The sequence below is a fragment of the Microcaecilia unicolor genome, chromosome 13 (assembly GCF_901765095.1).
Source record: "Microcaecilia unicolor chromosome 13, aMicUni1.1, whole genome shotgun sequence".
In the NCBI taxonomy this organism is placed as follows: domain Eukaryota; kingdom Metazoa; phylum Chordata; class Amphibia; order Gymnophiona; family Siphonopidae; genus Microcaecilia; species Microcaecilia unicolor.
Window position 1 is genome coordinate 65,876,129 of NC_044043.1, and position 12,716 is coordinate 65,888,844.

Genomic DNA, 12,716 nt, shown 5'->3' on the forward strand with positions numbered 1-12,716 from the left:
TATGTTTGATGCAGATGACAATATTTTTATTATTTGGGAAAACAAGCAAACATGCTGGCCACAGCTAGCAAAATTTGCATGTGGGATCCTGTACATCCTGCTACTAGCACATCTTCTAAGAAGACATCTTCTATTGTAGGAAGGACTGTAGAAGACAGGAGAGCTAGACTGAATCCTAAGATTGTTGATGACTTCTTATTCATCCACAGATTAAAAAATCATAACAGTGCTTCATAGGGCATATTTCTCCCCTCTAAGGCATACAGAACGGGTTGTATTTTGTACCCCTGGACATTTTAATAGGGTGAATTAGGATTCCTTGGGGTAGTAGAAGTCAGCTATTGTTGGGGTTGGAAGGGTAGAGAGTGATGGTGGTAGGAGGGTTATTATAGCTGCTTGCTGTTATTATTGTTTTCTATTTGTAATTTATACACAACAGTTGCACAGCATATTGTTCCTTTTTATACTTTAATAAAAAGATTTAAATATAAAATCATAAGTGTTTGAGGCTTCTGCAGATGAGAACAGAGACCACAGGGATAGGGACGTGGCGGGGACAGAGACAGGATCTGTGGGGACAGGGTGGGGATGGAGACAGGGCCTGTGGGGAAGGGGTGGGGATAGAGACAGAACCCACGGGGACGGGGACAAATTTTGTCCCCATGTCATTCGCTATTGAAGGGATCGGCCAATGAGCACAAAGTGTGCATGTGAATGGGAGCAGGAGAAGATGGTAAGAATAAAGGAAATAACCTTTTTTGTACAATAAGTAACAATAAGAGAAATCACATGATTTAGAAGAAATTAAACTTATATCAGTATAAAAGTGCAGAATGAGAAAGCCAAACTGAGCAGCCTTGTAGCTCAACCTGAACGTCTTGCTGGCTGTGTGACAAAAACTGCTCCAGAAGGAACAATCACTTTTGTACTGACTTAGAAAAATACCAATAACGATTTTATTTGAAGCATCTATCTAAGTCTGATTGTCTCTCTTATTCCAGCCAAAGACATTTTTCTCTAAGGCTGAAGTGTTTTTCCCTCCCAAGGGGCAAGGGACTGGGATTACAATCAATTATTTCGCCTGTAGGCAGTGCATGGGTCGAAGATTGGCTGGTCAGCCTCTTGTTTCAACATCAATTATTTTGAAGCTGCTGCAGCAACATGCCAAGTGAAGAAGCATTCCATCCATTCCTTGAACTTCATGAGCTGCTCACTGAAGGATGCCATCAACAAAGACAGAGGAAAATCAGTATGTGTAAACACATCTTCCTGAATCACTTGGACTGTATCGGAGGCAGGGTCTCAGGCCCTTGAAGACTGGTGTGTCCTCTCTGATATCCTTGGGAATCAGCAGTCCTTGTGTTGGTGGAACTTCAAGGACACCAGTAACCCTGGTGCCTCAAAGCTCTTGGTGCTCGCTCCAAATAGATGCAATGTTAATGCTCGCCAGCCTCCTCCTGGCCTTCAGCATCATAGTTCATCAGCACTGATGAAAATGACACCAACCCTGCCTCTTTTTCTGGTGGGGCTCGAAACGGTCCCAATAGCCTCTGCCGATGGTCAGTATGAAGGGTGATAGAGACACTCTTAATACCAATGCATCCCCATCATTGTTATAGATCCTGGACCCTCAGAGACTAATATTTCCAATGTCGAAGTCAATGGGCCAGACACCTCTACACTAAAAATCTGTTTGTGCTTTTTATCATGAACATAGATCACTTTCTTAGATACCTATGAACAAAATTTACAATGAGAGGGACCATGGTTGGGCTCCAGGCACTTGCAGGCATCAACTATGAGTACCTGTTAAGGATATGGTCCTGTTGCACTGGGTGAACTTTCTGAAGCCACCAGGGGCCTTCTTTTGGGACATGTCACCTGGAAGAATAGCCGCAATAAAATCAGACAACTAAGTGATGAAAAGTTATGCAACTTGAAGCTCGAGGCTTTGACAATGCTTGCACAGAGCAGAATGCAAAAGAATAAAGCTTGAATGATCCAAAAAAAAACCTAAGGATCTATTGGGAAAAGCATTGCACAACAGCGACAGGATACTAAGAATCAAAACGATGCAAAAAAAATAAAAAAACGCTGGTATGCAAAGTGACATATAGTGGGGGAAAGTGTATCTTACTGGCTCCATGAAAAACAAAAGACTGAAGTGGTGCTGTTGCAACAGCAGCAAGTGGGAAGTAGCATGCATGCATGGTGAGCCTACTCAAAAGTTCCAAACAGATAGGCTGGAGTAGTGCTCCTATGCCACGCTCCATTGGTGACGTCAACTTTGTTGTGAGGACCTTGTATCCCACTTGTCCTTGGAGAAATAAAATTCCCTCAAGAACAATGAGGAGGATACAGATATAAAGCTCCACAGCAAGGACAGATACAGAAACAATGGAGAAGGAATGAATGTAGAGCTCCACAAAAAGGATGGCTACAGGAACAGGATAGGATGTGGGGGAATAAAGCTCTACAGGAACAGCATAAGAAGTACAGGAATAATGTACAGATCTGTTTAGCAGTGCTTAATATAGGAATAGTACATGGATTATATATAGATGGTTTATTTTTAATTTTAACTGCTGATGCTCTTCTTTAATGATGTGCTGAAAACTTTCTTATTAGGAAGTTATCAACAATTCTGTGCTACTTAGGGTAACACTTACTATTCCCATAAAATAATATAAAGAGGAACTTCAGGAGGTCCCCAGGTGCCTACCCTCCAACACGCCATTGCTTTCCCCTGCCAATCACAGAGTCTATTCCTGCTTTAAAGACTAGCTGAGTTCAGTCTTCCCAAAATAAATCCATTGCCTCCACAAAAGCAACATAAGCCCAATTTTCGGGCTGCAGACTCGCATGCACTATCTACAGAGATAGTATGATTTTACAAGTTCTTTGCTGAGAAAAGGGAAATCCAGGCAGTTGCTTGGTTCCAGGCCAGACAAGTTAGCTGCAAGTCACTAAGGTAAATCAGGGTAGTTGTTTCAACCTTAACTAATATTTCCATCTGCTTGAAAAAAAATAGACACTTACCAGTCTCTGCTGTTCCAAGAGAAGATCAGCTTCTTCCTTCTCCTTCTTGTATAAAATCTCCATTTCCTGCAAACTGGAAAGAAAACAATACAGAGCACTCAATGAATTAAACTTATGATCAGGTCCTTGTTCCATCAGATGTATTCTGTGTCAATTTCAGAATTACTTTAATCTATCCATCAATCAAAGCTTCCATTTTCCAGAGTCCCAGATGAGCCACAGGCCATTTCTTGAATCTCCTTCCTCCCCTTCACCTCTCATCTCCTTCAGTACTAATGATACCAAAGCAACTGTTATATGCATAATGCATGAAACAACGCTACTAACACCAGAATCCTGTCAAAATTCCCATATTAGCTGTTCAAGAAAATATATATAAACGGGGAACACTTTTTAAATGCTGACCTAAGGAGGGGTTTCAAGGGAAGGGGGAGGGAAAGGGGGGCTCATTGTTAAAAAATGGTTGATGCGGAACACTACTGTATTTCCTTTTTTCTTTCTGAGAAAGTACCTGTTTGTTAAGTTCAACCATCAATAAAAAAGTTGAAATCTAAATGCTGATCTAAAATATGTAACACCAAAAATATATATCTGAAAAGATCCTATCTCTCAACCTACAAAACTAATATAAATGCAAAAATATGTTTTATTTAAATTAGTGATATGTGCTCAGAATCAGGCACCCTCAACAGAGAGCAACCATCCCATCAACGCTCACAGAAAGTCCTATAAAGTCAGCCAGCTATAGCTGCTATATAAAAAAATGAATTCAATCCCAATGTTTCTAGTGTCCAAAAAACATTTTCAAGTTGACTTATATAAATCCTAAGCACAGGCAAACAAATACAGATGATGAAAAAAGCTTGAATAGGAATTATATTGTAATGAACTGCAATCATCAAAGTTTACATCAATCATACTAATGAACGATGTTATGATGGTAAGACGAACTCCAAGGTTTCTCCCAAAGTGATTAAAATAATTCAACTATAACAAAACTGAAATGAAACACAAAATAATCACGTCTAAGCATAATCAAAAGAGTGCGCTTGATAATGGATTTCTAAGTAAAACGTTTGTCCTGCATCCACATAAACAACATGCACACTTATGGAAACCTTAGAAGCACTGACATTTTAAAATGAAGTTACATTATCCCATAACTTAAACTTTACCATGCCTCAACACACATCACAGTATCCTGGAAAATAATTACTGCAGTGGCACATATCCCTCAACTTTACTTTATAAGAAATATAAAATGACAGACTGACAAAAACAGGTATCAATGGAACAGTACTTGCATGGTAGGCAACAATTGGTAACAATTCATCGCCAACATGGGCACTGATCTGTGGGGTACCACAGGGATCGATACTTTCATCTATTCTGTTCAACATCTACCTCAAGCCACTAGCTGAGCTGATTCAGTCAATGGACACTCAGTTCTACATCTACGTGGATGATGTGCAGCTACTCATACCCATTGAACATGACTTACCTAAAGCCCTGAATAAACTGATTACCTGTCTTAACATCAATTCAAGAATGGGATAAACACAACAAACTTTGCCTGAACCCATGTAAAACCAAGCTTCTCTGGGTCCCTAACACAAGTGGATATATACCTGATATCAAAATCTCTTTAGGAAAGTATGAACTCCCCCTCTAATCACATGTCAGGAACCTTGGAATACAGTTAGATTCAACAGTAACTCTGATTTGCCAAATCGAAGCAACCCTCAAGAGCTGCTTCTACTATTTGTAACAGCTATGCTGTCTCTCTCCTTACATCGAGAAGGTAAATCTTATCCCAGTTGTGCATGTCATGATAACATCAAGACTGGATTACTGTAATGCACTCTACAATGGTCTGACTACAAAGGGCCTGCACCAGCTCCAATTGATTCAGAATGCTGCAGCAAGGCTAATAGAAGGTTACAAGCAACATGACCACACCACACCATTTTTGCAAAATCTTTACTGGCTATGAGTACAATACAGGGCTAAATTTATAACTCTAGGTGATCTTCAAGGCCCTTAAAGGAAATGGCCCCAAGTACCAGAAGAATAGGATGATCCTCTACAAACCTCCAAGGACATGAAGGTCCTCTCAAGGACTATCACTAACCACACGCTCTCCAAAAGACATTACACGATGTGATACCCGCAAGCGAGTCTTCTCAGGAGTTGCCCCCACACTCTGGAATGCACTCCCTGAAAGGCTCCACTTAACAAATGACTCTCTCTACTTCAGGAAGCAGGTGAAAGCTTGATTTTTCAACCAGGCCTTTAATGGAAGAAGTAACTTGCTTGTTAGTCTCACTCACACACACAAGGAGCGACACGAGCTGCACATACTGCAGCAGGACATGTTTATCCACTCCTACCCTAGCTGAGATAATATTTAACCATCTCTCTGACCTCATGTGCACCTTTCTTTAAATTTGTTACCTTATTTTCTAACTCCTCTTACTCTCTTACCTATCTATATGTTCTCATCTTTGTTTATACCCTACACTGTCAATTAAAATGTTCTATTACGTTTTGTGTTGACATTGTAAGCAGTGTAATATGCCATACTTTGTATTGTTATTTGAGTATTTTTACTGCTGTAATTATCTATTGCTCATGTTAGACTTATTCTTATTGTACACTGCCTTGAGTAAATTTCTTCAAAAAGGCAGTAAATAAATCCTAATAAATAAATAAAATACCTTATTAAGCTGTTTTAATAAAACAAGTCTTCTTGTCCCTTCCTCTGGTTCTACTGCTTTCTCTATTTTCTGAAGCTGACATAAACCAGTTCAAGTCTCTGGAGTTCCTGACAGTGTTCCTTCCACCCCCCTTCTCCTTATGAAGGAGCATACAAATAAAGGATTGTCTGCCAAATTACTTTGTGAAGTAACACTAAATCCTGCAAAGAAGCTTTCCAGAGCTTATGTAGTAGCAAGCTTAACTGCACCAATTCTGAACACACAAATATCAGTAACTGTACCTTTAAAAAGGCAGCAGTGAATATACAGAACCACAATATGCTTCCTTTTGGAAAAGCCAGACAAGTCAGACTCCTATGCATCCACTAACAAATTACATGCCAGCAGAATCTCTCACCTTGGTCATTCACAGAATACAGACCAATTCTCACCAATTACAGAATAAAGGACCAAAATTAGAAAAGGAAACACTGAGAAATCATTCTGTGTAAGCAGTACAGAACAGGAGAAATAAAAATAAAAAGGGATTTTCTATTGTAGGGAGCAAAATAGAAGATCACTTTCTACCCCAAAATAAAACCCACAAATAAACTATCTGGATACCCAAGAAAAGCTAAAAACTTGTGGGACAACAGTGAGCTGTGTTTTCAAAGCACTTAGATTACAAACTTACATAGAGGTATATTTTGAAAGCACTTAGACTTATAAAGTTACACAGCAATCTATGGAACTTTGTAAGTCTAAGTGCTTTGAAAATGAGCCCCATAATAAACAATGGAATTTTAAGTACTTTGAAAATGAGCCCCAGTGACTCAAGACAACTTATTAAAGGAACATAACCACAGAGGCATGGAATGGTTGCACTTTCAATATGGTAATACTAGAGCCCAGCTAAGAAAAAGGTTATTTTGAGTTGGTCTTCACTGGACCAAACTTGCTTTCCTTGTGCCATCACCATTCAGCTGGATAGGCAGCGTCTTAAAAGGTTAAGGATAAATGATTTTTCCATTTTTTTACATTTATATCCCACATTATCCCAAGCAAACTCTAGTTCAATGTGGCTTACATTTGAAAATACAGTGAGACAGAATAATAGAATTCAGTTATATCATGGGAGCAAATACATGGATGTGTCTGAAATATTTAACAAAAGATGAGCAGACGGACACAGTCATGTTAAAGGAAATTAATGACGTTAATAAAGTAGGCAACGCAATAATAATGGGTGATTTTAATTACCTCCCATATAGACTGGGTTAATGTAACATCAGGTCACGCTAGGGAGATAAACTTCCTTGATGTAATAAAGGACAGGTTTATGGAGCAGCTGGTACAGGAGCCAACGAGAGAAGGAAAAATTCAAGACTTAGTCATCTGTGGAGCGCATGATCTGGTACAGGAGGTAACGGTCCGGGGGCCGCTTGACAACAGTGATCATAACATGATCGCCTTTGAAATTTGCTTTCAATAAGGTAAACATAGGAAGTCAAATATGTTAACGTTTAACTTTTAAAAAAAGGAAGCTATGATAAAATGAGAAGAACGGTAAAAAAAAAAAAACTTAGAGGAGCGACTGAGAGGGTTAGAAACCTACAACAGGCATGGATGCTGTTCAAAAACACCATCCTGGAGGCCCAGGCCAAACATATTCCATGTATCAGAAAAGGAGGACGGAAAACTAAACGACAGCCGACATGGTTAAAAAATTTGGTAAAGGAGGCTATTGGAGCTAAAAAAGAATCCTTCAGAAAATGGAAGAAGGAACCTAATGAAGAAAATAAGAGACGGCACAAGAAATGTCAAGTCATATGCAAAGCGCTGATAAGAAAGGCAAAAAGGGATTTTGAAAGAAAGATAGTGCTAGAGGCGAAAACTGATAGTAAAATTTTTTTTTTAGATACATTAAAAGCAGGAAGCCGGCAAAAGAATCAGTTGGACAGCTGGATGACCGGGATGTAAAAGGGGCGATCAAGGAAGACAAAGAAATAGCATAAAAAATGAGTTCTTTGCCTCGGTCTTCACCGAGGAAGATTTGGGAGGGATACTGGTGCTGGACAGGGTATTCGAGGCTGACGAGTCGGAAAAACTTAATGAAATATCTGTAAACCTGGAAGACATAATGGAGCAGTTCTGCAAACTGAAGAGTACCAAATCTCCTGGACCGGATGGTATTCATCCCAGGGTACTGATAGAACTAAAAAATGAGCTGGCAGAGCTACTGTTAGTGATTTGTAATTTATCCTTAAGATCGAGCGTGGTACCAGAAGATTGGAGGGTGGCCAATGTAACGCCGATAAGGTTCCAGAGGAGATCCGGGAAATTATAGACCAGTGAGTCTGACGTCAATGCCGAGCAAAATGGTAGAGACTATTATCAAGAACAAAATTACAAAGCACATTCAAAAGCATGGACTAATGGGACAAAGTCAACATGGATTTAGTGAAGGGAAGTCTTGCCTCACCAATCTGCTGCATTTCTTTGAAGGGGTAAACAAACATGTGGCCAAAGGTGAGCCGGTTGATATTGTGTATCTAGATTTTCAGAAGGCGTTTGATAAGGTCTCTCATGAAAGACTACAGAGGAAATTAGAGGGGCATGGGATCGGAGGTAGTATCTTACTGTGGATTAAAAACTGGTTGAAAGATAGGAAACAGAGAGTAGGGTTAAAAGGTTAACATTGCAATGGAGAAGGGTAGTTAGTGGGGTCCCTCAGGTATCTATGCTGGGACCTCTGCTTTTTTACATATTCATAAATGACCTAGAGATGGGGGTAACTAGTGAGGTAATCAAATTTGCTGATGACACAAAGTTATTCAAAGTCGTCAAATTGCAGGAAGATAGTGAAAAATTACAAGGGGACCTTATGAGACTGGGAGACTGGGCGTCTAAATGGCAGATGACGTTTAATGTGAACAAGTGCAAAGTGATGCATGTGGGAAAGAGGAACCCAAACTATAACTACGTCATGCAGGGTTCAGCGTTAGGAGTCACGGTCCAAGAAAGGGATCTAGGTGTCATTGTTGATGATACGTTGAAACCTTCTGCTCAATGTGCTGCTGCGGCTAGGAAAGCAAATAGAATGTTATTAGGAAGGGATGGAAAACAAAAATGAGGATATTATTCTGTCGTTGTATCGCTCCATGGTGCGACCGCACCTCGAGTATTGTGTTCAATTCTGGTTGCCGCACCTCAAAAAAGATATAGTGGAATTAGAAAAGGTACAGAGAAGGGCGACAAAGATGATACAGGGGATGGGACGACTTCCCTATGAGGAAAGGCTGAAGAGGCTGGGGCTCCTCTGCTTGGAGAAAAGGCGGCTGAGGGGAGATATGATAGAGGTCTATAAGATAATGAGTGGAATGGAACGGGTCGATGTGGAGCGTCTGTTTACGCTTTCCAAAAATACTAGGACAAGGGGGCATGTGATGAAACTGCAGTGTAGTAAATTTAAAACGAATCGGAGGAAATGTTTCTTCACTCAACGTGTAGTTAGACTCTGGAATTCGTTGCCGGAAAAAATGGTTAAGGCAGTTGACAGCGGACTTTAAAAAAGGTTTGGACGACTTCCTGGAGGAAAAGGCCATAGAATGTTATTGAATGGATGTGGGAATAATCCACTATTTCTGGGATGGGCGGGACAAATTGTTTGTTCTTTTGGCCGCTGTCGGAGACAGGGTGCTGGGCTCGATGGACCCTTGGTCTGTCTCGGCATGGCGATGTTTATGTACTTATGAGATTAGCACATATATCCAACTGGGCATTTAAAAATCTGTCCTTTAATGATTCCGCATGTTCAGAATCATAGCCATATGTATAAACATGCACACACCAGTACAGCATCTATATACACATTGAAAAAGTAAACAACAACTTCTACAGAGTATATCCAAAGCTTAATTTTTATTTTCTTATTTCCATCTTCCAAAACCCTATACAGCAGATGTACAGATAAGCAAGATCGAAAACAGTCCAAAAGTAGTCAGAAACAACACAGTTTATATCTAATTGTTCAACCACCCTTAGGATTCACCTTTGGGTTTAAAAAGCAAAACCGCATGAATGTAAGGACTGGATAAACAAATTAAAACAAAGTTTAAAGCAAATGCCCTTAATAAGTAATACTTGGTAGCAATAATGCAACAGTGATAGAATATTCGCATAGTAAGCAGCCTGAGTCAACAGATTTATTTTTCACGGAATATAATTAACTTTGTATGAACTTGGTGGCTAACAGTGTGCTGAACTGGACAATGCTGCCACATTCAGACTGATGGACAGAACTCCTACATGAAGGAAGCCTTCCCTCATTATTCAATACCTCTCTGTGAAACAGCAGTAATAAAAAAGGCAAGTGCATTTTTATAATATACCACTGCAATCTACAAAACAAAAGGAGCAAGTTCCCACATGGCATCTTTTTCTTTTGAAGTAGGAACAAAAAAAAATATGTTAAATGCTCCCAGGTCTGTTCACCGCCGTTGCCTTGACTTTCTTTCATCTCAAGCTATTCTTGATCCACTTCAGTCTGGCTTTCGCCCCCTTCATTCAACTGAAACAGCGCTTTCTAAAGTCTCCAATGATCTGTTTCTGGCCAGATACAAAGGCCTCTATTCTATCCTCATCCTTCTCGATCTGCTGCTTTTGACACTGTTGATCACAGCCTACTCCTTGATACGCTGTCCTCACTTGGATTTCAGGGCTCTGTTCTTTCCTGGTTTTCTTCTTATCTCTCCCAGCGTACCTTTTGTGTATACTCTAGTGGATCCTCCTCTATTTCTATCCCACTGTCAGTTGGTGTACCTCAGGGATCTGTCCTGGGACCTCTTCTTTTCTCCAGCTATACTTCTTCCCTTGGTACTCTGATCTCATCCCATGGTTTTCAGTATCATCTTTACGCTGATGACTCCCAGATCTACCTCTCCACACCAGAAATCTCAGCTGAAATCCAGGCCAAAGTATCAGCCTGCCTGTCTGACATTGCTGCCTGGATGTCTCAGCGCCATCTGAAACTAAACATGACCAAGACTGAGCTGCTCATCTTTCCCCCTAAACCAACCTCTCCTCCTCCCCCATTCTCTATTTCTGTGGATAACACTCTCATCCTTCCTGTCTCATCAGCTTGTAACCTTGGGGTCATTTTCGACTCCTCCCTCTCCTTCTCTGCACATATTCAGCAGACTGCTAAAACCTGTCGTTTCTTTCTCTATAATATCAGCAAAATTCGCCCTTTCCTTTCTGAGCACACTACAAGAACCCTCATCCACACTCTTATCACCTCTCGCTTAGACTATTGCAACTTGCTTCTCACAGGTCTCCCACTTAGCCATCTCTCTCCTCTTCAATCTGTTCAAAATTCTGCTGCACGACTAATATTCCACCAGTGTCGTTATGCTCATATTAGCCCTCTCTTCAAGTCACTTCACTGGCTTCCTATCCGTTTCCGCATACAGTTCAAACTCCTCTTATTGACCTATAAGTGCATTCACTCTGCAACTCCTCAGTACCTCTCCACTCTCATCTCTCCCTACATTCCTCCCCAGGAACTCCGTTCACTGGGTAAATCTCTCTTATCTGCACCCTTCTCCTCCACTGCTAACTCCAGACTCCGTTCCTTTTATCTTGCTGCACCATATGCCTGGAATAGACTTCCTGAACCGGTACACGTCAAGCTCCATCTCTGGCCGTCTTCAAATCTAAGCTAAAAGCCCACCTTTTTGATGCAGCTTTTAACTCCTAACCCTTATTCACTTGTTCAGAACCCTTATTTTATCATCCTCACCTTAATATTCCCTTATCTCTTGGTTGTCCTGTTTGTCTGTCCTAATTAGATTGTAAGCTCTGTCGAGCAGGGACTGTCTCTTCATGTTCAAGTGTACAGCGCTGCGTACGTCTAGTAGCGCTTTAGAAATGATAAGTAGTAGTAGTAGTAGGTCTCAACCTAATTAATGTTTTGTTTTGTGTTTTTTTTTATTTTTGTACTTATAAATAAGTAAGTTTGATTACTAGGTGAAAACATTTCTGCATGAATACAAGTGGTCCCTATAACCAGCCCCTCCAAATGACACAATGATTTACAATTTAGAACTAATTACTCAATACTTCCCTGTGTACATCTGCATGCTGTAAAACCGGCACGTTCGAAAATATCAGCGAATCGAGATCAAATAAAAATGTTACCAACAATAAAGGACGACAACATGGACAGAGCAGCTCATAGGTTTGCTTGCTTTGTTTTGGGTGAATGGGATGACTGGCAGCTGTGCAGAGGAGAGAGAAAGGTAGACCACCCTAACTGGCTTTGGTTTTCTGAAGTCTCCTGTTCCAGCTCCCTGCACCGCTGCCCTTCTTCAATTTTCTGGGCTGCTGGCAACGTCAGCGAATTAAGCATACTGTCTTCGGCAGCCCCAAAAGCTCTGTTTCTGTTGCAGTGTACCGTCTAGGCGGGACCAGAAATTGTAGCAGAATGAAAGCTCCCGGGATGCCACAGGCAGTGTGTTTACCTCATTGACGCTGCTGGCAGTCCTGAAAATTGAAGGACAGCAGTGCAGGGAGCGGGAGGGCAGTCAGTAGTGCCTAAAACACAGGCACTTGACTGGCATCAGGGTTGGGGGGCACGTAGCTACGCCACTGGTTCATTAGTATGATTGATGTAAACTTTGGATGATTGCAGTTCATCACAAGGTAAGTCCTATTCAAGCTTTTTTCATCATCTGTCCTTGCCTGTGCACAGGATTTATACAAGTCAACTTGAAAATGCTTTTTTGGACGCTAGAAACATTAGGATTGAATTCATTTTTTTTATATAGCAACTATAGCTGACTGACTCTATAGGGTTTCTATGTGTAATGATGGGATGGTAAGCTGCTATCTATTGAGGGTGCCTGGATCTGAGCACATATCACTAATTTAAATTTAAAAAACTTTTGCATTTATATTAGTTAGTTTTGTAGGTTGGAAGAT

At 40.6% G+C, this 12,716-nt stretch overlaps 1 protein-coding gene across 3 annotated transcripts in view; it reads right to left on the reverse strand.

Annotated features, from left to right (window-relative positions):
• Window positions 1-12,716, reverse strand: part of LOC115482563 (6-phosphogluconate dehydrogenase, decarboxylating) — a 419,310-nt gene that overhangs the window by 296,079 nt on the left and 110,515 nt on the right. For all 3 annotated transcript variants that reach the window (XM_030222452.1, XM_030222450.1, XM_030222451.1), the window contains exon 20: window positions 3,040-3,112. In XM_030222452.1, the coding sequence (XP_030078312.1) occupies window positions 3,040-3,112 (73 nt within the window). The remainder of the gene's footprint in view (window positions 1-3,039; window positions 3,113-12,716) is intronic.